General features: G+C 32.1%; 1 protein-coding gene across 2 annotated transcripts; it reads right to left on the reverse strand.

The window, feature by feature from the left end:
- Positions 1-3,440: 3,440 nt before the first annotated feature.
- On the reverse strand, positions 3,441-26,872 carry LOC126887649 (proteasomal ubiquitin receptor ADRM1). 2 transcript variants are annotated; one of them, XM_050655265.1, is made up of 6 exons: positions 26,714-26,872; positions 19,918-20,144; positions 16,772-16,977; positions 10,387-10,724; positions 8,137-8,288; positions 3,441-3,837 (listed from the first exon to the last, which is right to left on the reverse strand). In XM_050655265.1, the coding sequence occupies exons 2-6, from the start codon at positions 20,077-20,079 to the stop codon at positions 3,595-3,597; spliced, it is 1,101 nt and encodes a 366-aa protein (XP_050511222.1). In that variant the 5' UTR covers positions 20,080-20,144; positions 26,714-26,872; the 3' UTR covers positions 3,441-3,594. The 2 variants fall into 2 exon arrangements, with proteins under 2 accessions (XP_050511222.1, XP_050511221.1); XM_050655264.1 differs by lacking the exon at positions 26,714-26,872 and adding an exon at positions 26,447-26,704.
- Between the last annotated feature and the right edge of the window lie 95 nt (positions 26,873-26,967).

Below are 26,967 nucleotides of genomic sequence, written 5' to 3' on the forward strand. Positions count from 1 at the left end.
CTCAGAAGTGAATACTTTGAAAGTTACAATCAAAAAACGAAGAAAAATGTCGAAGTTTTTCTTCATCTTTTGACATTTTGATTATTTAAACAATGTTCCGGACCTTTTTGAGTGGAAGGATAACTCAATTATTATTTCCAAAGAATTTTCAAAACATCTATTAGACAAATGTGGGCAAATTCTGCCTCAAATGAACGGGATTTCTCTTGTCTCAAAAGAGTCAAAACGTATTGTCGAAACACCATGAAACAAGAAAGCATGTCAAACTGGTCTCAAATGTCAATAGAAAAAAACTTTTAAAATCTCTCCAAAACAATAATAAATTTTACAATGACGTTGTAACCCATTTTGCTATTTCGAAACAACATAGACTAGAGTTAATTTATAAACAGGTTTACAAAAAAAAAAAAAAATAAAAAAAACAAAAACCAATAATCTACGAAATTGAAGCCTTTTAATTAGATAGCATACCTATCTGAGGAGACAAAGCCTTGCCGACCCTGTTCCTAAAGCCACGAGCCGCCACTGGCGGTTGGAATTATCTAGTCGTGGGCACCGTTTATTGCGCCGATTCGAAACTCTTTCATTACAATATTCATTATCTTTGGCTTAAACAGTAAAAACAAGGTGGTTTGGGAGGAAACAACATTTGAAAAAAGGGGAAAGGCAGTTTTGTTTTAATTTGATTCAGAGTTGGACCACCATCTCCAGATAGCTATTTCTGCCTCTCAGGCGTCATCGGTGGAGCTATGCAGTCCCAACATATGAAAAGTTTCAAAAATACTTTTTCTGCAACACGCAAATTGTGTATGTGCAACTTATTTGATTAATCCTATTCAAGATAACGAACAGGAATATTCTTGTAATTAGTTTTTTGCTTTTTAACTATTTTGAATGTATCATAAGTGCTAACTTCGTGTTACGGAATAAAAAATATGTTCAAGAGCGTAGGCGCAAAATTTCGGAACAATACTTTTTAAATGCATTCATTTTCTTCGAATCCTGAGAAAACTAATATTTTTGAAACATTTAAACGCATAATGAAATATTACATTATTACCGAGGGCCGAAAGTTCCTTAGAATAAACAAAAAGGTTCTTTTGAATGAGATATTTGATATTGAAAATCACACTATTTTCTATTTTTTTTTCACCCCTGAAACTTATAAAAATAATCATTATCTAAGTTTTTAGGGACTTTCAGTCTTCGGTAATAATGTAATATTTAATTCTGCGTTTAAATTTTTCAAAAATACTTATTAGTTTCTCAGCATTCGAAAAAAAAATGAATGCCTTTAAGGCTGTATGGCACTATGCATTTTCTTGTATCATTTCTAATATCGTTTCTATTAGAAAGTTACATACATTTTCTTGTATCGTTTCTTGTACGTACATTTGTGCCCTGTATGACACTATGCAAGTTCCTGTACCGAAAATTGTATGAAATTCGGCACTTCGACTTTAAGGCTATGGGTACATAATTCGCAAATATTTTACGTGTATCCCTACTTTTTCTGTCTTTACACGGCAAATTACGTGTAGTAAAATTCACACTGGTGTGGATATGTAAACATTACTAGAATGTCATTCTACTTGAAAATGTCATAATTAATTTAAAGAGATGGCTTTTGAATGTTCTTGGATAACTGTTATTTTTATAATTGCAAATTATTAATTCAGTTAATAAATGTGATAATTTTTTCACTAACTATGTTTTCAGTGATTGTAATAATTTATTTGTACAACAAAAACTAATAATCAATCGAGAAAAGAGGAAAAGTGTTAAAGTGATTTTTTAATAATATGTTGTTATTTTGGAACGCTTACAATTTTGAACATCTCTAACAACAAAATACTTGGATCACAGGATATATCTGATGTATTCTCTGCTTGGATCTTTCACAAATAATACACAATAAATAACTTTTTATTAAGTTCACGTCTTAAATCAATTATTTATCAAATACACTATATATCAATAATATTTAATCAATTTCTCAAAATATTCCCGATGCAATGTCAAATATTTAAAATTGTCACTGATTGTCAGTGTCTGACTGACAATATATGCTGACAATATTATATTCGGTTGAGTGCGTTGTAAGACAAAGACAGATTTGGAAAATATTACCACGGCATTGTGTTCATTTTTTTCAAATCCTGAAAAAACCAATAAATATTTTTGAAAAATTTAAACGCAGAATGAAAGACTAAATTATTACCGAGGGCCGAAAGTCCCTTAGAATAAATAAAAAGTTTATTTTGAATGAGATATTTGAATTTAAAAATCACACTAAATTTTCTCTTAGTTTTTTCACCCCTGTAACTTATTAAAATAAACATTGTAGAAGTTCTCAGGGACTTTCGGCCCTCGCTAATAATGTAATCTTTCATTCTGCGTTTAAATTTTTCCAAAATACTTATTAGTTTTCTCAGGATTTGAAAAAAATGAATCCCCATTTGAATAGCATTGCAGCCGAAAATACGTTCCGATCCTCTTAAAAACTTATAAATTTAACATTTTAATGTCAACCAGAATTTTTACGTTGACTTTTTGATGTTGACTATTTGTGTCTTTATATTTGTGCTAAAATATTTGCAATAGAATTATCTCAGTTTGGTCCAAATTACGAACTACTGTATTTTCTTCTATTAAAAAATTATGCAACATGAAATCCAAAGTTATAGTTTGAACATGGTTTGAACTTTACTAGGAGCTGAATATATGGTTATTAGTAGAACAGTAGTCCATATATTATTAAGTATCAATAAAAGATTTATAAATAATACCTACAAAAACACAAATAAATTCATCAAGACATAATATGATCCTATTTTCAGCCGTCATTATGACATTTAGATGTTTTAAATTGGCGCAGTTCTTGTACAAGTATCTGTGTCTGACACAAATTCTTGTATCTGTGTATGACACTATGCATTTTTTTGACATTTATCAGAAACGATACAAGAAAATGCATAGTGTCATACAGCCTTTATAGGTCTTTCAGACTGGGACACTGGTGTCTGACACCGGTGTCCGCCACTGTGCAGCAAAGCATTGTTTTAAATGAACGACTACAGACAAGCCCTTTTTTGAGTGTCTGGCTGATTTTAGTGGCTCACCAATGTTTTGGCTGCAATTGAAAACCGGTTGCCGGATACCGCTGTCTTGGTCTGAACAGGTACTAAAACAGTAAGTGTCTAAAATTGGTAAACTTTTTTATTTATAATTACTGCTAGTGTCTAAACAGTTAGTTGTCAATATTTCACATCAAAGTAAAAAAATCCAGCAGCATTTTATACTGATTATCTCAGATACACTGCGCCCGAACAAGTCATAAAGTCACTACGCTGACGGAAGGTTAACAAATGGAATAAAGGAACTTATTTTACAGCTTGCAACTTTGTGGCAAAACTTTCAATAAAAAAAATTCTTCCAAATGCAGTGAATTTATTTTATATTACGATAATGTATGATACAGGAAATAAGGCTCAAAAAGTGAATCAATAATAGAAGATAATAAAGTCAGCTAGATTATATTTATATAGTGTTACTAGTTGTACAACATTGCAACTTAAAAACAACATTTTCTAATTAGTCCAACTGCATTTGATCCTCATCATCTTTCTTCTTATCATCTTTCTTCTCAGACTTATCCTTATCCTTGTTTTCTGAGGCAGCTCCTTCGCCCTGGCTTGATGTTTTCTCCAGAGCTTTGACAAAATCAGCCATATTCCCTTGAGCTGCAGCTGCAACTGCATCTGGATTGACAGCTAACTGCGACACAATGGGACCTAACTGGCCCGATTCTAAAGCACTTGAAAACTGGGACACAGCCTGAAAAAAATGTATATTATAATTTTATACACTGTTACCTGACAAAAGCAACTTTAGACAATATTCATATATATTAAAAAAGACTGTACGACTTGTACACACTTCTATAATATAGGTCAAACTGCCAACAGGTGTATTTTCTAAAATAACTTTGATAGTGTAAATTATTTATTAAACTCAGCTAAGTACTTTCGGCATTGCACATGTCATCTTCAGAGCTTCGTCTTATAGGTTATAAATGCCTCATATAAGAGTAATAGGGATGTTCACAAAAAAATTTAATAGTAATTTTAAACATGTAAAACGATTAAGAAACACCCTAGGAATAATTGTCTAAAATATTAAGAAAATTAAAAAGCCTTTCTATGAAAAAACTTCATTAGAAATCTAGCATTATTTTAAATTTCAAGAAAACGCTTCTGACGTCACTAGTCGTACTCGTATACTCCAGCGCGCGCCATATCCACAGTATTCTTTCTCTTTGGGTACCTGTTTGACGTAAGTTGAGGTCATTTTATTTTGTATTTTGTTCTCTTATTGTTTTATCAGGGCTAACGTGGAGTTTTATGGCGAATTTGTTTAGTTTAAAGTGAATAGACTGTTTCTAAGAACATATTTTGGGTGGTACAAATAAATAAATAAAATGAAAGGTTTTAAAATAGCTGATACGCTTAACCTACGTACTGTACATGTAACAATGGTGTCTGATTTCTTGTCATCTTGTAAAGAAATAAATCAACCACAGAGTAGCAAAATGTTTACTTTAATAAGGTACAGGGGCGAAAAAAAAAAGAAAATTTAGTGTGATTTTTAATTTCAAATATTTCATTAAAAGAAAACTTTTTGTTTATTCTAATGGACTTTCGGCCCTCAGTAATTAATGTAATCTTTAATTCTGCGTTCAAAATTGTTAAAAAATATTTATTAGTTTTCTCAGGATTCGAAAAAATTAATGCAATTAAATAGCATTTGCATAGATTTTGCCCTACTAATTTAAATGATGTCTAGTTTATAGGGTCTGTCGGTAATAAATATGTATTTAGAAGTCCAAAATACGAAGTTTTCGACTGTAGGTATTTTTATAATTTATTTTTTTATAACCAAGCTAACTTAACCTTTAACTACACGCGCTGGCGTATTTTGTACGCCAGATATAAGAATTCTACTGCAAATATATTTAAAAATTTAATTTTTGACCTTGTTTATCTCTCTAACCTATCACTGGAATGTGCTTTACAATTTGGTTTTAGTTTCGTTACAACCGGCGTTCTGGGAAGATCGTAATTTACATTTTAGTATTTGTTGTTTTTCGGTGGAGGACGAGATTATACGCCACGATTATATTAAGAGCAAACAGTAGCGATCAACAGGTAGCAAAAACGCGTTCCAAGATTGCGGCTGTAATTTTGAATATTTTTTCGAGATATTTGGCACACGTATTTGTAATATAATAAAGAATGGCGGTACAGAGCCCAATTTGAAAAATATATTAGTATGTGGAAATTACTCTGTAATTAAATACAATATTAAAAAAACGAGCCTGTACCGTCATTAAGAAGAACAAAAAAATACACTTTCTTCAAATAAACTTTTTTATCCGATGCCTAGATTTTGTGTCATTTTGGAACTACTTATGAAATAAAAAATTTTAGTACAGTAGAGTCTCGGTTATCCGCCGCACCATTTAGGCAAAATTTTGTTTTCAAATTTATATAACTTTGAAAATATTAAAGAATGAGTAAAAATTTTTTAAGATGAGATAAAATACGCCGAGCAACAAAAAGCCAGAGCAGTCGATATTATGATGCTACAAGATGGCGAGTATTGGCAGCAACAAAACGAGATACATCGGCAAGGCAGATGAAAATGGCTAGTTTTTTTTCGTTCATCCTAAATCATTCTATCGACAATGTCCAATGTCAGTCAAAACCAAACTGATTCTCTTCTTCTTGTGCCACCCCTATTGGAGACTGGAAATCATCAAGGCCTAAACTTGTGTTTCATTTAACGCTCCCTATTATCCGCCATTTTTGCTTATCCGCCCTTCCGTCGGCCCGTTTATGGCGGATAACCGAGTCTCTACTGTAGTTCCAAAATGACACAAAATCTAGGCATCGGATAAAAAAGTTTATTTGAAGAAAGTGTATTTTTTTGTTCTTCTTAATGGCGGTACAGGCTCGTTTTTTAATATTGTATTTAATTGCAGAGTAATTTCCACATAATATATTTTTCAAATTTAGCTTTGTACCGCCATTCTTTATTATATTAGGGATACGTGTGCCAAATATCTCGAAAAAATATTCAAAATTACAGCCGCAATCTTGGAACGCGTTTTTGCTACCTGTTGATCGCTACTGTTCCCTCATAAGTACATATTTCAACTGTTTTTTAGTCATTATGGCACAAAATATATTTTTCTTTATAAACAATACTTTTTCTCCTGTAAAAAATCACATTTAAAAAAAAATTATCAGTAATTTTATTTATCATGGAATCCAGTTATTCCATGATTCCAGTTATAAATCAAGTATTTACTGATGCCGAATAAGGTTTATAACAAACAACTAAGTGTATTTTTCAAAAAAAAAAAACAAATCTGCTTTTTTTAAGTATATTTTCTTGTGGCGTATAAAGTACGCCACGCGTGTAGTTATGTTATAAGTTGATGCGCGGGTAGTTAAAGGTTAAACCTAAAACATATAGAATTGGGTAAAAATGAGTACTTAATTTAAAAGCCCATTTATTTAGGAGAATATCCATAACTTACAATAAAGAAGTGATCTTCGCAAGAGAAAAGCTTGGTTTTTATTGATACATACTTCTTTTTTACGTTTCTTCATACGATTTAAATTCGCTGAACCTAAAAATCTTGTCAGAATTGTTTTTAGAGGTATTTACACACGAAGGAACAAAACACCACTTATTTGGTTTCATTTTTACTAATTAAATACGTAAAGAACTGCACACATTCAAATACACTTCGTAAATAAGTATACAAAACTAGTCGTCGATCAAAGACGATACGACTGCTGACGTCACAGACCGCATCCTCGCTACAGGGTACCGTTTTTCTAGCCTCCAAGAAAATCAACATTATGAACTCATTTATCTTAAAAAATATACATTTTTAAACAGTTTTATGATTGCTACGTTTTTATATACCTTATAATCTATTGAATTTAACTATATTTAAAAATTAGTGAACATCCCTATTGTCGACATACATTTTAAAAAATTAGATAAAATAGCATTTCATATCGCTGTCCCTTCATTACGTGTCTCTCTATCTGATCACTAAACATGAGTTTGAAACGCATTGACAAGTAGTATCTGATACATACAAGGTCAAGTATGATAACTGAAGCTATTACAGGAATTATTGAGCTTGAAAACCCGTTTTTCCCATAGGAAATAGATTTGATCACACTTATGAAGCCTATAAATTAAAAATTCGAATTTTCCCAAATATGAGGTATACACCGTTAGACGAGTCGAGAGTCCTACAAACGCTCAGTTATTGGCGCAATTCGTAGGTTGAAATTTTGAGTAATTGTCGAAAAACCAAAATTTTCTGTGTAGTTTTTCGGCTTTACTGAGCCGTATGTATGTCTGATCCTGACCGCTTAGGCACCATTTCAAAGCTCAACTCAACGCTTTTGATTTGGTGTAATTGCTATTTTCCTGTCTCTCCTTGAACCCAAAATATGTACCTCCAAAAAATATGCCGTTTTGTACCTATCCAGTCCTATAGCTGGCTTATGGGTGGTCGAAAGTCACAAACTACACTGGTTCTGAATCGGCTCTCATCTCTTGAAACACAGAAAAAAAATCAGATCGATGTAACTTTCCCAGCCGCATACACACATACATACATACAAACATATTCACATTTTTAAATAGAAATTGAGCCATATTTGTGAGCTCGGCAACTTTTGAATGGTACAATAGATTTTCAAAATTAGACATGCGTTGAAAGGTAATGATCAGTACTATCAGAACCCGCAAAGGTCGGACTCAAATTTTCGAAATTTTTGGGAACGAGAACAAAAAACAGACCCTAAAAGGGAAGGGTCGTAAAATCCACACCCTTGGACCAAAATGGATGGTTGACATATTTTCGGCGAGTCTTCTCCTAAACTTTAAGATGTGATTTGGCTCAATTTTCAATTCAGTCAGATTTAGAAAAGCGAAAATTTCGTGTATATATATTGTCGCATGTACAGGAGTTGTGCGTCACTGGCGAGAACTCGTTCTCTGGGATTATTATTTATATTCACAGCTAATAATATTTATACGCACCTGATGAAATTGAGGTGACGCTAGTGTAGATCTCAATGCTTCGTGAGTACTTTCATCAACTGCTGGCAAATGATTCTGTAATTGCTGAAGAGTCTCTGGATTACTCAAAACTCCTGCTAGACTCTCACTGGTTAAAGCAGTAGATAAATCAACTGAAATAAAACATACAAAATCAATGGGAAAATCCCAGTAGTTGGCTGTATACCATAGCTAAAAAACTAATACAGAAGTAAAAAACTTCGATTTGTATGTTGGTATTGATCTGATTCAAATCATCTTCAGTCCCTAGAATGAAGTATTTCCACGTTAGATCGAAAGCAAAAGGTTAAAATTGTGACTGTTAATTAAAGAAAAAACATGTGGTAAATACTTACATTCTGCTAGGTAAATGAAACTAGTCCAGTATTGAAAGTGGTAACACCGAAATACAGTGATGAGCGCGCTAATAACCGGCAAAATAACGCAAAAGATGGAAAACATAACACATTGCGAAACAAAAAGAGATGAAACTATTGGAGGTGGAAATTATTGTTATAAACGTATAAATTAACGTTACATTACATAGTTTCTCACCTTTAGACGTATCAGAGGAGTATGACAACTGTCACTGTGACAGTAGAATTTTATAAAATACTCCTATCATCGACGTCTAAAGGTGTGAAACTATGTAATGTAATGTTAATTATTTATACCTTTGTGACGATAATTTCCCCCTCCACTAGTTTCATCTCTTTTTGTTTCGCAATGTATGTATTATGTTTTCCATCTTTTGCGTTATTTTGCCGGTTATTAGCGCGTTCATCACTGTATATGGTTTAAATTTTATAATCTTATAAAGTATGGCAACTCTAGGTAAATGTTAATGGATTTTATACTATTAGTACTAAAAGGGCAACATGAGTTCCCTGCTCGAATAGAACGCGTGTTTCTTGCCAGTTCAATGGACACAGACCAACTGAGATATAGGAAATAAAAATCTATTTGTCAAAAATGACGTGACATGACATGTGAAGTTAGTCAATTCTTGGTTATGACCTTAAAATGAGTGTGGTTTTGAATTTAGATTTTAGTTACACTGTAATGGTTGTTAATAAATGTCTTAAAATGCAATTTAAATTATTTTACTAATCTATTATAAAAGTCTAAATATGCAACTCTTTATTACAGAAAGTACTTGTAAATTGTTATTATGATGGGATTCACGGTTGAATCTATGACATCACAGCTGGTATGAAAAAGTTTAATATAGTTTAAAACGAAATAAGTGAAATATATTTTACTCTTAAACATCATAGTTTGTAAACGGAAAGAAAAGAAATGACTAGCTGAAGTAAAACAAAAAATGCAAAATTATAAATTAGGATATATTAAGAAAAAATAATGTGAGGAAAAAGCAGTACATAGAAAGCGTCCTGTAGCTTTTTTTTCCAATACCGTTTTTATGATTTAATTTAATTTAATATTTCCCGAGATATTATATTTGTTTATAAGCCAAAAAAATGTTTATAATTTTAAAATATTCGTGAGGCCGCTTACATAGTCCAATTTCAATTCTGTAAAGTACATTACATAGGTACAGTGTGTTTTTATACAAAAATCATAATTATTCTTATGTATCATAATTATTGTGGTCATTATAGCGACCGTAAAATTTTAATTAACAATTCAATTATTGCTACACTGTTCATTCAATTTCCATCGGCTTCTGGAATTATAATCTATACGAAAAGAGCTTTTATGTTACCAAGTTATTTAATTATTGATAAACAGATATTATCTAAAATTTTAGTTGAAAATTAAAGATTTTGTTGGAAAACCCGCATTTCCCGGGGAACATTTTCGTCGAAGTAAATCGGGAAACACACGTCTCTATGCAGAATTTAATTACGATGAATTTTTATTTGGGTGTTTTTGGTGTAAAGTTAAAATCTTTGAAGTTATGGAGCAAAAATTGAATAAAACACGATTTTCGGGCGCCATTTTTTTTATAAAAAAAGTAGCACACTATCTGCTGACTTTGCATACCTATATTATTAATATATACAATCATATGATTCGATTCCAGCAATAAAATTGCTGGTAAATAACTTTTCCCAAAAATGGCCTATTCTCCGATAATCTGCCCAGACTATAAAGGCATATTGTAACAAAACTCCTGTGATTGCGAAGTAACATAATCGCCAAAACTCTGAGAATTATCTGAGTATTGTTTAAGAATAAACAATTCATTTGAACAACAGTCTACTTTACCTGATTGAGCCTGCTGAGCCCCTCCAGCAGGTGCTCCTGCTCCAGGTGGTGGAGTAAGACCTGAAAGAAAGTTCTGCAAATCTGCTAACTGAATAGGACTTGAAGAAGGAAATGATGAAGGAGAACTCTCATCTTGGGGTCTAGTCGTACTTCCTCTTACCCTTGGAGCATCAGGAGTAACTGTTGGAATTGGATTCTGAGGGGTTGTAGTTCCTGGTGCGGGTGTAGTACTAGTTTGAGAGTTGGTCGCTGGTGTTGGTGTGGGGGTAGTAGGTACAGTAGTTCTGTGTGTAATAGCAGGTGTTGTGCTAGTTCGAGCGCTTCCACTATTTGGACCTCTGAAATATAATTTTGAAATTAAAAAAAGCAGTTAAAGTTCATACCAAACCCTTCTTTCAGTGCGTCATCAACTTTGACGTCATATAGGATTTTAAGACTTTTTTTTCCATATGAACTTTTATTTACAATCAACTTCTAAAGAGTTTTAAGTAAATTTGAATGGCATTTTAAACAAGGAAGGAGAAGCATACATTGATGTATCGCCTTATAAACTGTTTTTACGATAATATGGACATGACGTCACATCATGCTTAGGTGCGTCGTTATCAAACTATTTTCCATTTCTGATATTCTTCTCAAACACACATAACCTAACTTTTCGTTTTTTTCTTTTAAAAACAATTTTCTGGGCACAACTTCTTAAAGCTGTAGGCATTTTTGAAAATTTATAAATAATAGTTTTCAAAAGAACTTTATTTTAATTTGCAGCAAAAATTGAAATGACAAATGATGAAACTGTTGCGAATGTGAGTCCATTATACAATTTGGTAATGAAAAAGGTCAATACTCACAAACTTCTAAAAATAAAAAGGATCCAACCCTAAAAAACTGAGTGGCAGGTCTTCCCTTAGGAAGAGGATGACATCTGAATGCTGTATGCATGTTAGCTGCAACAACCCTCTTGGAACTGATATCTATTAACTATTTGTTCACAATACTCTTCTTTATTTTGATCTTAAAAAATGGCGACCGGTTTCGGGACTTACATTATTTGTCCAGTTATCTTCAGACCAGTTAAAGAGGTCTTGTGAACAAATAGTTAATAGATATCAGTTCCAAGAGGGTTGTTGCAGCTAACATGCATACAGCATTCAGATGTCATCCTCTTCCTAAGGGAAGACCTGCCACTCAGTTTTTTAGGGTTGGATCCTTTTTATTTTTAGAAGTTTGTGTCGAGCTAGTGTATGCCTATTATTATAGTCGATATACTTGTTTGTTCTTTATATACATATTAATATTATGTGTTATAGTTGTTGTTGTTGTCACTTACAAGTTGGTTCAAAATTTGTGGAAATCCGTTGTCAATTTCCAAAAATTTTGTGATGTTTAAAAACACAGAAAGTGGCCATTAAACTACACAAAAGATGAACACAATTTTTGAACAATTTAAGTTTTTTAATCTGAATCCATGTGTACTGGGTGGTTTTTGCTGCTGTTCTCTGTGGCCAGTAACGCTGCATCCAATGTACTGATAACTACAAATACTTAACATAACGCTTCAACAGCAGTTTATTATAGACGTTTGGGTACAAACTGCCACTTTCTAGGAATATCTAAAATGGGAGGCCGCTAACCCCTAGACTCGCGGATGGAACGGAAAAAATAATTTTCGGTCCACTAGACAGGGCGTTCTCCTTCAACAGAGACACACCACACTAGTTTTGAATCTGAACCTGACATACTTTTTTCCGAGGTGGAATTCGCTTTAAAAAGACTTAAGTTAAACAAAGCAGCAGGATATGATCTCATTACTGCAGACGTCTTGAAGCATCTTCCGGAATGTGGAGTGAAAATATTACATCGATTGTGTAATGAAATATGGCACACAGGCGTCTGGCCTGAGGATTGGAGAAAGACCATAATCATACCTCTTCATAAGAAAGGTTCAACAAATAATTGTAACAACTACAGGCTATTAGCTCTAATATCACACGCCAGTAAGGTGATACTCTGCAACGGCGTCTAGAAAACTTCATAAGTTGGCAAATAGCACCTGAGCAGGCTGGATTTGTAAAGGGCAGAGGTACTAGAGAACAAATCCTTAATGTAAGAAACATCATAGAAAAAGCCAGAGAATACCAGATCCCGATATTTATGTTTCGTCGATTATACAAAGGCCTTTGATAATGTTAGATGGGACAAACTATGGAACATATTGACGACAATGGGTGTACCTAAACACTTGACTCACCTTATTAGCAAACTGTACCAAGATAACCTGGCATATATTCGAATGGACGGATACCTGTCTGACAAATGCACTTTGGAGAAGGGAGTACGCCAAGGATGCGTTTTATCTCCCTTATTATTTAACATCTATTCGGAGTTCATAATGCCCAGAGTCTTGGATGTTTGGGAGGGAGGAGTAAACCTAGGTGGTGTTAAGATATCTAACTTGCGTTTCGCAGACGACACTACACTTCTAGCCTCTACTCCAGAAGAAATTACTGAATTATTAAAAAAACTCGAGGTAGAAAGTGCTAAATTTGGACTCATGGTAAACTACAACAAAACCAAAATCATGGTTATTGATCGCCAACAACAGTTTCCTGAAACCCAAACTATTGCGGGATGCGAGGTAGTCTCATCTATGATATATCTTGGAGCTCTAGTTAACAACACAGGCAGTTGTAAACCCGAAATTAGAAGACGCATTCAACTAGCAAGAGCAGCAATGAGTGAACTAAACGGGGTCTGGCGTGATCGTCACATTACTATGACAAACAAAAAGAGACTCGTTTCAACTCTGGTCTTTTCCATATTTTACTATGCATGCGAGACATGGACAGTCAAAGAATCAGATAGACGACGTACAGACGCCTTTGAAATGTGGACATGGAGACGCCTGCTTCGAATTCCATGGACGGCTCGCCGTACAAATATCTCGGTTCTGGATGAAATTAAACCGGATCAGCGTCTCTCCAGTACCGTTTACTCTAGAATTTTAAAGTTCTTTGGTCATATCCACCGAAGTGATCACAAAATGGAGCGGTTGGTGGTCCAAAGAAGGCCTCAGACTCAACGCCAACGCGGAAGATCTCCACAGCGATGGGCGGACATTACTAAAAAGCTTCTCAACAAACAGTATACTGAGGCAATACATGTAACTGATGACCGCGACCAGTGGAGAAATATTATCAATCAAACTGTCCGAGCTGCTGAAGCCCAATTATGAACCCCAACACATCTACTAAGATGTTAATGACTATGATGATGATGAGACAGGGCGTTACAGACAAAGGGTTAATAGGGTTTTCCTGTATAATAAATAAAATTAGAAAAAAAATCAATAGTAACAGATCAAAATATCAGGGAAACTAAATAGTGCAGTCACTGAAGGTTTTCACCTCAGATTTCGTTGAACCTCCATCGATTTTCATGAAAATTGGTGAGTAATTAGAGGATACCTCAAGGAACAAAGGAGACATGATGCCAACTTGTGCTTCTACCCTGGGGGTGGATGCCACCCCTTCTCGGCGGTGAAAATTATTTAATTAAAAATAATACCATAAGTCGATAGAGGGACAAATTATAAGAAAAATTTGTTATATAAAGTTATTAAAATAAATCGAACACTTTTTGAGTTAATAAAGACCAAAGATTTTATTTTTTCGTAAAAAATGCATGTTTTAAATCGATTTTTCAGGTATAAATCAAAAACTATAAGCTTTTACAAAAAAGTTATTATTACTGAAATTGAAGATAATAAAAAATTGAATACATTCCTTACATAAAGAACTAAACTAATGTTAGTTGAAAGTGGGTTATTGGCAATTGAATGTGTATTTTTTTCGACGAGTACTCAAATCTAAGTATTCAAGCTTAAATAACGGGAAAACGATGCAATGTATAAAAAATTCCTACAAAACATTTGTAAAAGAACTTCGGAATACCTATCAAATGATCTTCAGAACAAGGTAATAGTGTCAAAATTAAGCAAGTTGTGATGAAAATAAAAGAACTGTTTCGAAATTTTTAGGAAAAAGTGAAAAATATAACATACGCCATTTCCACAAAAATTAAAATTTATAGTAATCCTTACAAGAACTTCTTTATATTAGCATACGTAATGTTTCTGATAATTTTGACGGGTTTAGAAAGCATATTTTTGAAAAAAATATATAATTTAAAAAAAATCATAATTTTTAAAATTATTTTAATTCTCATATTCTTTTGATAATAACTTCAAAAATACTCAATATACGTAAAAAATTATATATAATCAAATTTTAGTTTTTTCTGTACCAAATATTTTGTCTGTTTTACTATTTCTACAGCGTGTCTACTTAAGTTGAAAACATATGGGAAACTTTTTTATTATTAATTTTACGAAAAAATGTTATTTTTCATAAAAAGTTCTGCATGCTCTAAAACCTAAGATTCAATCATTAGATATCAAATTTTATCAATATTATACGAGGTATGTCAAAAAATATGAATTTCGTTCAAGGGTAAAGTAACTTTTATTTCTCTGAATGTCGAAAATTCTTATTATGTAAAGTTGTTTGGAATTAAAAACTAAGATCAAATATGCAATTACATGCTTCTAATTGAAAAAAAAATATTTTACAAATTTTTCTCAAATTTATGAATACCCAACATCGATTTTATTTATTACAAATATTATACTTAACTTTTTTATTATTCATTTTACGAAAAAAGTTATTCTTCATAGAAAGCTCTGCATGGTCTAAAAACTAAGATACAACCATGATATATCAAAATTTTTTAATTTTATACAAGGTGTGTCAAAAAATATGAATTTCGCTCATGAGTATAGTATGTACCTTTATATTTCACAATATTTCAAATAGAAGGATGTAATTTCATATTGAAACATTGTTTTTAATTCTAAACAACTTTTTGTAATAACAATTTTCAATATTGTGACAAATAAAGGTACTTTACTCCTGAGTGAAATTCATATTTTTTGACATACCTCGTATAAAATTAATAAAATGTGATATTTGATGATTGCATCTTAGGGCTTAGGACATACAAAGATTTTTTATAAAGAATACCTTTTTTTCGTAAAAGTAATAAGAAAAGAGTTATGTGTAATAATGAGAAAAGTTTGGAAAATTTTTTTTTTAATTAGAAGTATATAAATATATATTTGATCTTAGTTTTTAATTCCAAACAAATTTTCATAATAAGAATTTTCGATATTCAGAGAAATAAATGTACTTTACCCTTGAACGAAATTCATATTTTTTGACATACCTCGTATAATATTGATAAAATTTGATATTTAACGATTGAATCTTAGGTTTTAAAGCATGCAGAACTTTTTATGAAGAATAACATTTTTTCGTAAAATTAATAATAAAAAAGTTTCCCATATGTTTCCAACTTAAGTAGACACGCTGTATAGGGTAAAAAATAACCGAGATAGAAACGTTTAAATCTTAAATTTTGCTGTGGGAACCATGCAAACGGGGCCATTTAACCTTTTATTTAAAAAAAAATAAGGGGTTTAAAAGATTAGGTTCAACGTGCTTAAATAGCACTTGGAATTAGCTTTCAAAACGTTTTTAGATGAGCCTGATATCGTAAAGATAAACGGAGTTATTAAAAAAAAACAATAACATTTTTTGGAAAAATTTTTAAAAGATAAATTTTGAAAAAAATTTGGAGCATAAATTTTAACGCTATCAACATGTTCGGGGGCTCATTTGATAGATATTTTTAAGTACTTTGACAAATGTTTAATAAGTTTATGTTATAAAATGCATCCATTTCCCGTTATTTCAGCTTGAATACTTAGAGTTTTTTACTCGCCGAAAAAAATATATATTCAATTACCTCTAACTCACTTTTAGTTAACATTAAAAGGTTTTTCTAGTAAGGGGTTTATTTCCTTTTTTATTAGCTTCAATTTTGATAATAATAACTTTTTTGTAAAAACTTATAGTTTTTGAGTTATTGATGAAAAATCGGTTAAAAACATGCATTTTTCTCAAGAAAAATTAAAATCTTTGATCTTTAATAACTCAAAAAGTTTTGATTTATTTTAATAACTTTATATAACAAATTTTGCTTAGAATTTGTCCCTCTATCGAATTATGGGGTTATTTTCAATAAAATAATTTTCACCCCCGAGAAGGGGTGGCATCCACCCCCAGGGTAAAAGCGCAAGTTGGCATCATGTTACCTTTGTTCCTCTAGATATCCTATAACCACTCTCCAATTTTCATGCAAATCGATGGAGGTTCAACGAAATCGGAGGTAATAGCTCATATCCACCTTCAGTGACTCCACTAAAACTGAAACATCAATATTTGTCAGTCATACTAAAAATTTCTACTACTAAAAACTATACTACCTAATGGTTCCCAGAAGACTCGACAATCCTCCGATCTGGCCAACTCCACTGCCAAACAGCTGCATCAGCTGGGACTGGGACATATTATTTAGAAGAGACTGCAAATCTTGATCAGGATTTGGTGTATTTTGAACAGCACTCGATGGATTATTTAGTAGTTCATTAATTCTTTTACAGTTATCTTCATCCTTATCAGTTTTAGGTTCCTAAAAGTTCCAATTATAACTAGAGCTGTAAAAGTAACGAGCAATTATATAACCGTATGTATTCATTACTCTTTTTAGTACTTGTTACTATCGTTAATCATTACTCGTTTGATACTAGCATCAATGGGTCGCAACACATACAAAATATCTGAACATACTGATTCGTTTTGAATGCAATTGGTTTTTGTTCCATAATAACAGTTGAAAGGTTGTAACCCACATATCAACTTTTTCCAGGAAGTAGAAAAAATTATTTTTCAATTTAATTGTGGCTTATTTTCCATCAAAATACATAGTAATTATCAGATAAACATTTCAACAATAAAAATGTATGTAATATTATATTTGCTTAGCAACAATACTTTAGTTTATTTTAGTAATATTTTGTATTTTGACAACGGCACCCGATTTGGGCGTCGAAACGTTAATAAAATTATTTTTTTCATTTTAATTGTGGCTTATTTCCCATATAAATAATTAATTATATTTGAGAGATAATGTGTATTTGTGTAATTTGAACTATACGATAGTAAAAATGACTCATGGCACACGCCGCGCCGGCAGAAACAACAGACACCTGTCTGTAGTATTCCTTTATATATTTCAAACAGCATTGTTTAAAAAGACTAAAAGACAATTTGAAAAATTCTTTTTTCACTGTTCTTAAATAATATAACATCGATTGTGACTGTATTGTGTGTAGTACAGTCTTGTATATTGTTCGCTTTCATTTGCTTATCTACGTTTGTGTTTGCCTGTTTTTAGTAATTTAGATGTGTAGGTACTGTGAATATTTATATAATATATTTCATGTTACTTCAATTCTAAGAGAGTTTATCTGGAAGTATACCGTATTTTATTAATTTTTACCATATTCTCCGGCTAACCCGGATCGGCCGCGGTCCCGATTAATCCGAGTTATCGAGGTTTCACTGTAATTTAAATTTAAAATACAAACATAAAACATTGGAAATAATTTATTAAAACATCATAAAACAGTATTTTTTTTATAAAAAAATAAACAGAAAGAAATCTTTGATTCATTTTTAAAAATAAAATTGTTTCCATCCATTTTGGATAATAATTACTACATTTTTCACTTAAAATTTGACTCTACTTCAAAAATGTTCATTCACATGATACCGGGGTAGCCATTATTGATAAATATTTTTCGGCCAAGTTCGAGAGTTCAAGGTAAAGAATTGCCTGTGGTTGCCACCATTTCAAAGAGGGCATATTTCTAGGAAGAAATTCTGTGTAGTGCCTAATGGTGAATATGCTGCTGTATATTTTGAAATATATTGGAGTTAGAATCAATGTTTGACATTGCTGATGCGTCAAATTTTTTCCAGGAGTCGCTATCAACGTCAGTACAGCCTTTGGTCAGTAATAATATATTAGTTATACAGTATACTCTCTCTATAACAAACACTGATATTACGAGGTTTCGCTTATAATGAGGTACATTAGGTGTCCCATGAAATTCCTCTAACGAGGCATATTTGGTTATAATGAGGGGAAATGAGATCGAAGAACATGTTTCTTGTCTCGGTGCTGGCTATAAATAAACATCCCAGCTGCCTGTATACAGAAATGCCTAAAATCTGTGTGCTTATCGAGGCCAGTGATTTAAAAAACTCCACCGCCTATCAACTTCGTTCTCTTTATCCACCAACTCTTTTTCAAAAGCGCCATTCAAACAATATTTAGCATCTTATATTGCTTGGAATGGCTTCACTATAGGAAGTTAATGTTTTAGAAAACTACATATTAATATGTTTGCACAATATTATTTTTTTCTGATATAAAGAGATAATTAGTCTGCCATTTCATTCTTGTTATAGAGGGAGCCTACTGTATATAACAAAATCTGCAATGCTGCCTAGAAATATTTCAAATTGTCAGCAAATGTCTCTACAGTAGAACCTCGATTATCCGTCTCTCCATTAACCGTCACCTCTGTTAACCGTCAGGGTCTGTACATAAGTTGTATTGCCTAAATAAGCAAAAATTGAGTCATCAATTCATTTTGTTTGAGCATTGTGATAAGTCAAACGAATCGTTAATTTGTGATAAGGAGGCAAACAGCTATCGATTGCTGACAGATGATCGATGAAATGGCAACAGAGGCGGATGAAACAGATTGAGAAGCTGACACAGTCTTGGAATTTACGTAAAGAAACTAGAAAAGCTGCATCACAAATGCAACAATTCATCGAGTCGTATTCTCGAGTAAGTACTCGAGATGAAGAAGCCAATAAAGTAGATTGTATGATCTTATTTCCATTGGGTTTTATCCAAATTGATTTGACTGTACAAACACAAATACCTCTTTTATTTTTAAACAAAACATTTGGCGGTTCGCTAAACTCAGACACAACTGGCTAGTGATTTTAGTAAGTAATTTTGCCAATATGGTAAAAAATAATTACTAAATAGTTAATAATTACTAAATAATTAGTAATTTTGCCAATTTTGACAAAATTGGCCAAAAACAAAAAAATTACCTACTAAAATCACTAGCCAGTTGTGTCTGAGTTTAGCGAACCAACATACAAATAAAATTTGAGAGTTGTACTATGAATTTTTCATTTTTTTTTCTAATGATCTGTTAACCGTCTTTTCGATTATCCGTCATACCCTTGGTCCGGTGCCCTGACGGATAATCGAGATTCCATTGTATCAAGTTTAAAAACAACATGCACCCAAAACTTACAATAGAAAATGCATTAATTTATTCATGCATTACCAACCACTGAAAGCTTCAGCTGATGATGAATATTTCGTATTGGCTCATACAGAATTAACGTGAAACCATCAGTACAAAAGATACCAGTATCAAAATAAATGTGTAATGAATTCTCTGTAATGAATACATACGGTTTGATACAGCTCTATTTATATCTGACATTCAAATGTAAAAGCTGTACTTTTTCTTACCTGTAACCAGAAAAAGAATTTCTTATTTGATGACTTGAATTTTAGCAAGTAAGCACGACCTGTTGTGCATTGAGGAACCTTTACATATTCACAGTCATCTGGAAAAATAATCAGATCATCCTCAACAATGCCTGTAGTTCTGTCTTGCCAACAAAAGTGCATTAAAGAGTCATCACTTTGATACACATACAGTAAACCTTTGCGTTTGTCTGCATTAACCGTCCGCCCTAAACAAAAAGATAATTAAGTCAAAGCTTTCAACTTAATAAAATATAAAATATTACTAAATTATATAGGTACAGTAGAGCGTCGATAATCCAAACCCTGGTAATCCGAACACAAAAAAAAATTATAAAATTAAAAAATATGACTGCAGACCGAATTTTTGGATTTAATATGACAATATGGGCAAAATATGACCGCAGATTTTTGTTTTGTTTATGCAGAAATAATACAATATATTTGTTCATTACGCAGGTGTTTTATTCCTTGTAACTAAAACGTATGTACATTTATTTATTTATTTATTTATTTACGGGCAAGCTTAATTATTCAGAAAATATTATTAAAAAAAATATATTACAAAGACAAAAGGTTTGTTCCAACATGAACTTTTGGACGGTCCAGAAACCGTCACGAAACTACTTGTACCATTTGTTGTGCGCATGTTCGTAATTGTATCGCCCAGTTATCGTCCCATGACGGTAATCATATATTTGTCATTTTTGTTGGTGACAGCTTGTGTGCTTTTAGTCGATCAAGGGCTCAAAAACTTTAAAGAATTAAATCCCAGTGCGCAAGTCAGTCCAACCAGCACATTATGCATTTGCCCGATTACTGAAATGATCATCACGAAACCGTCACCGAAAGATCACAATTCTTGTTGGAACAGTGGGAGGACGATCCGATGACGATCATATTTTTGTTGGAACAGATTTTGTTTACTGCGCAGAAGCGTTACCGTTTCGTGACGGTTCTCGGTCGTGTTGGAACAAACCTAAAAGCAAAAACATAAACAGTGCCAACACAAAGAACAAATATTACAATATCTATTATTGGATAACAAAGCTAATAAGTTAAAGAAAAAAAAAGAACATTACGATATAAAAAACAAACAAAGATTAAGCTTAAAAATTGCTGATAGAAATTATATCATTAACATTGTATGTTCAATAAATGGTTCTTGAATCTATTCAAGGAATTGCAGAATATATTTAAGTCATTTAGAGAATTCGCAAGTCTAAGTGTTCGTGGGAAAAATTGTTGTAAGTATAGTTATACCTATGGAAGCTTATGTGAAAAGTTTGGGTTTGTCTTGTTGACCGAGTAGGTACAAAAAGACCAATTTTTGAAAGAAGATTGGGACAGCTATTATTACCATTATTAATGTTGAATAAGATTGTCAGATCTTTTCTTTTTCTACGGGTTTCTAATGAAGTAATATTCAATAATAATTCAATATCCGTGTAGCTACGATATATATGTTGTTTAAAAGCTACGTATTTGAGAAAGGTATGCTGAACTCTATCAAGTTTATTTTTATGAACTAGATAATATGGAGACCACACAGAGGAACAAAAATCAAGATGAGATCTAATGAGTGAGCAATATAAAATTTTCATTGAATTTATATCTGTGAAACCACGAGATGTTCTTTTAATGAAACCAAGCATTTTCATAGACTTGACATATTTTCGATAATCCGAACAATTTGATAATCTGAACTACCCCTATACCAATTAGTTCGGATTATCGACGCTCTACTGTATATGTATTTTTAAAAAGCCCTGTTACCACATGGTGGTGTAGGGCAAAATAATATTAAATCAAAAACCTTATTGGGACCATTCTTCTGATAACAGTTTAAAATTAGAAATCAACCTCGATGGATGTAATTAGCAATTGCTCCTAAAAAACTGTTGTTTTACAAGTAAATATCAACAATTAATTATTAAAGTTATATCAAATAAGCTGAATTAGTACAAGGAATTTGAAGATCATCTTTCTTTTTTGGAAAAACAATTTGTTTGTCTGTAAATTGCAATAATTGCAATGCAAAGTTTGTACCCTTAGTTTTTCTTTTTTAAACAAAAACTTGAAGCAATTAGGACAAATTGATAGTGATAGATAAGTAATTACCATATACCATTGAAGTGACTTACTATCTTTATTAAAGGGTTTATTTTTGACATTTTGTTGAATATTCAAATATGGGCAAATGCTTGTTATGCAAGAAAGATGCTGCAGAGGATAAGACTTCTTTCAAGTGTGATGGATGTAAGAGGGCTATACATATTAATTGTGCCAGTATAACAGCTACAGAAGTAAGATGTCTTCAATTGGCAGCAGATACTAGGAAATTAAAATATTTTTGTGAGGATTGTGAGCAAGGTTTACTGTTAGTACCAATTTTGAAGTCTATGGTTGAAGATCTAAAGATTGAGGTAGAGAAACTTAAGTGTGCCAATGAAAAATCCTTACACGAAAAGGATAATCAGATTTGTGATCTAAGGAAGACTATTGATGAACTGAAATGCAACTCCAATGCGCCAGGTTTGCCATTTGAGGAAATGTTCATAGAAATAAATGATAGAATTGTAAAATCTAACAATATTATGTTATTCAATGTTCCCGAATTGAATTCTGAGAATATTGAAGATAGGATAAAACAAGACAAAGCCAAAGTCGAGGAAATTATGAAACAAATGGGAAAAGATGAAGCGTTGGAGGATTTAGTGAAGGTTGTTCGAGTAGGAAAGAACACGGGTGGTAAGTCTCGTCCACTTAGAGCTATTTTTTCCAATAATGGTGTTGTTAAGGACATTTTAAGGAGTAAGAAAAGACTACAGAACTCAACAATCAAAATAAATAGTGATCAAACAAATATGCAAAGGGATATGTTCAGTAAAGCTTGGAAAGAATTAAAAGACAGACAAAATAAAGGCGAAAAAGACATTGCCATAAAATACAGAAATGGTGTACCAAAAATTGAATCATTCAAGAAAGAAGGAAAAAACTAATCTCATCCCCATTACAAGTTTATTGTCAGAACGTCGGAGGACTTCGTACAAAAATTCAAGATCTGATTAGTTCTATTTTATGTTCTGATTATGACATTTTTATATTTGTTGAAAGTTGGTTACACGAGGATATTTTAGATAGTGAAATTAAAATACCTTCATATAGAACTTTTAGATGTGATCGTGATAATAGTTATAAGTCAAGAGGAGGAGGCATTTTGATTGTTGTTAAAGACTACATTAAGGTAACTGTGCTGAAACCCTTGTACAAATCTATTGAACAACTTTTTCTTTTATGCTCATTTGGTAAAGAAAATTTTATAATTGGAGGGGTATATATTCCACCAAAATCCGTAGAACAAATATATGAACAACACTGTTTATCAGTTGAAGATATATCCCAAAGGTATAATCATCATAAGACGTATATATTCGGAGACTTCAACCTTCCGGAAGCTTCATGGGATAACAATGAATCAGGTGTCTTGGTGAATTGTCCTCAAGGTTCACATGCATTGTACTTAGCTGAGTTTTATGGGTACTTGAATTTTTTCCAGATGATTAATATTCCAAATGAAAGAAATGTGTTTTTAGACTTAATATTTACAAATGTTTGTGATTTACAAGTAGCAAAAGCCTCAGATCCGATTTTTAAAAATAGTTATCATCACATAAGTTACACTTACAATATTAGTTTGTGTGAACATCGAGGTAAGTCATTAGAATATACTGAATTTTATCATGATTTTGTAAATGCAGACTATGAAGGTCTCAATAACTATCTTTCAATGATACCTTGGGAAGACCATTTGAATTTGTCAAATGTTGATGATGCTTTAACAGAATTTTACAACATACTTAATATGTCACTATCATTGTTTGTACCGGTGAAAAGATTTAAAACTTCTAGTTATCCAAAATGGTTTGATGCCAACTTGCGTTATTTAGTTGTACAGAAAAAAATTGCTCATAAAAATTATTTAGCTTCCTGTAATCAAGAGGATTATGTGATTTTTTCAGAACTTAGGAGATTGTGTAAGGATCTATCAAATCAATGTTATAACACTTATCTGAATCAAGTAAATCAAAATTTATGCAGTAATCCTAAGTACTTTTGGCAGTTTGTAAACAGTAAGAGAGCATCAAATGATTTACCAAACAGTATGTACTATGGTAATGCTATAGCAACAAACGGACAACAGATTGCAAACTGTTTCCGTCAATTTTTTTCAACAGTTTATTCGCCACAATCAAATATTAATAACTTGGAAGTAAAGGGAAACAACAATCTTTTTATACCTAATTTTTCAATATCAGTGAAAGATATTTTCAACAACATTTTATCCCTACCCAATAAGTTAAGCAGTGGTCCAGATGGTATTCCCGATTACTTTCTAAAGAACTGTATATATTCACTAACTAATCCTTTATATCTTCTTTTTGAGTCATCATTAAAGACATCAGTTTTCCCAACTTTATGGAAGCACTCTTATATCTGTCCAATTTTTAAATCAGGTAATAAACAAGACATAACAAATTATCGAAGCGTTTGTAAACAATCCTCTATACCAAAACTTTTTGATAGACTATTGCATGATCAATTAAAATTTTATTGTAAAGAGCATCTAATACACAATCAACATGGATTTTCTCAGAATAAATCAACGGTAACAAATTTAGTACTCTTTGAACAAAAAATATTAAACGCGTTGGAGAATAAAAGTCAGATGGATACTATTTATACTGACTTCTCCAAGGCATTTGACAGAGTAGATCATAACATGTTATTGGGAAAATTAAATGCTTTTGGCTTCAGTCATCAATCCTTACAATGGTTCAATAGCTTTTTAAGAGATCGCACACAGCAGGTGAGAATAGGTTGTTTTACTTCAAATATAATTCATGTGACATCAGGAGTACCCCAAGGAGCTCACTGTTCACCTTTGTTATTTAATATATTTGTGAACGATATATCAGAGTGTTTTAGAAATTGCGATTTCCTGATGTTTGCAGATGATTTGAAATTATTTAAATCCGTAGATTCAAATGTTGATGTAACATTAATTCAAGAAGATTTAGACCGGTTGAGTATTTGGTGTGAGAATAATATTTTGCATTTAAATGTTGCTAAATGCTGTTATATAAGCTTTTATAGAGGTAATGAAAAATATGATACTTCTTACACAATTAATGAAAATGAATTGTCTTATGTTAAAACAATAAAAGACTTAGGAGTCACATTTGATGAGCAGTTGCGTTTTGTGCAACATATAAATAGTGTAACAGTAAATGCATCAAAATCTTTGGGCTTTATCATTCGCAACTGTCTGAGACTATCTGTAGGGGCTTTAAGAACGGTATATTATGCTTTGGTTGTATCTAAAGTGGAATATGCATCTATTGTATGGTCTCCACAATACCAAGCTCATTCTACTACGTTGGAGAGATTGCAGAATAAATTTTTGAGATATTGTGCATACAAATTAAACATACGCATTACTAATCATGATTATACCTATATTTTAAAAACACTCAACATGAATTTATTAAAAACTCGACAAGATAACTCTGATTTGGTATTTGTGTTTAAATTAATAAATGGTTTAATTTGTTGTTCTGAACTTCTCCAATCTATTAATTTATATGTTCCCTCCAGAAGTCTCAGACATGTTGATTTGTTTTATATACCTTTTCATCGGACAAACTATGGTATGCATTCGCCCATTGAGCGAACACTAAAAATTATAAACGAGAATAACTTAGAAATGTTTGGTGTCTCCTTGGCTGGTTTTAAGAATCGGATTAAAAGAGCTTGACAGGTACTTTTTGTTTATTTGAACTGATTTGTGTAATAGATGTAATATGTGTAATGGATAACTATTAATATTTCGTTTTTGTTTAATAAGTATGTAATTAAGATTTATTTTACTCTAGTTTAGTAGATATTACAGAGATTGATTTTATACTGTATGTGTTGTAATGGGGGTAATCCCGTAAATAAATAAATAAATAAACACCTCCGTGGCTTCTAAAAGTGCAAGCCAAACGGATGCTTGAGCAAAGAAAATGAGAGAATTCTATGATTTGCAATTTACATCCCATCTGTTCTGGGCAGTAAAATTACAAGAAAAATGAACCATACGTTACTCAGAAGTGATACTAATAGAAATAAAAATAAATAACCATTTTTATTTTGTCGCAACATGAAGCCAAAGGCGTCTTATACTTCAGTTCGTTTAGAGAGTGCAACAAGCACTCTTACCAAAGAACCGTTTCAAAACTCGTTAGTTTTTCACCAGAGAATGCATATGTTGCTATCTTTGATGAAAAACTAACGAGTTTTGTAACCGTTCGGTAAGAGTGCTTGTTGCACTCTCTAAACGAACTGAAATATAGATGCCTTTGGCTTTGTGTTGCAACGGAATGAAAATGATTATTCATTTTTAAAAAAGATAATTGTATAAATTATTTTAATGCTATTAAGCTTTTAAAACAATGATAAAAAGTACCTTTTAAATTCATTTTTCCAGCTCTCACTTCAATAAGATGTTTATTTCCCCCGGTAGAACCTGGGCCAGCAGCTGAGCTACCAAATAAGGCTCCCCCAGCAGGCATAATTTCGATTATTTGAATAGAGATATATTATCTAAATAATAATTACTACAGAAATAGTTATTAAAATTAAAGTTTTAAAATATATGATACAGCAAACAGCACTCTGAAAGAAACCTACTAGTCATACCATAGAGGTATATATTAACATAGAGGGAGCCTACCTTCCGCGCTTCCTGACGACAAGATCTCATTGACTGGTTTGCTGCATCTCTTTCTAACACATTGTATCGAAAATCTATGATGACATTCAGTGTGAATATAGGCACGGAAGAGGAGGACAACTATAGCAGCTTTACTGTGCGTAAGAGTGAAACAGCACTAATCCAAATAAAAAGATGGTGTCGTCACTTCGCTCTGAAAGACACTCTCTCTATGCTAATATATAACTCTATGAGTCATACAAAGTTATCGGTTG

Source organism: Diabrotica virgifera, chromosome 7 (genome assembly GCF_917563875.1).
Source record: "Diabrotica virgifera virgifera chromosome 7, PGI_DIABVI_V3a".
Lineage (NCBI taxonomy): Eukaryota > Metazoa > Arthropoda > Insecta > Coleoptera > Chrysomelidae > Diabrotica > Diabrotica virgifera.

Excerpts from the sequence above, each read along its gene's own strand:
- LOC126887649 (XM_050655264.1), bottom strand. The coding sequence starts at position 26,552 with ATGCCTGCTGGGGGAGCCTTATTTGGTAGCTCAGCTGCTGGCCCAGGT. Across the intron at positions 16,978-19,917 it reads AATTCTTTTTCTGGTTACAG|GAACCTAAAACTGATAAGGA; the intron begins GTAAGAAAAAGT and ends TGGAACTTTTAG. Across the intron at positions 10,725-16,771 it reads AGTCTTCTGGGAACCATTAG|AGGTCCAAATAGTGGAAGCG; the intron begins GTAGTATAGTTT and ends ATTATATTTCAG.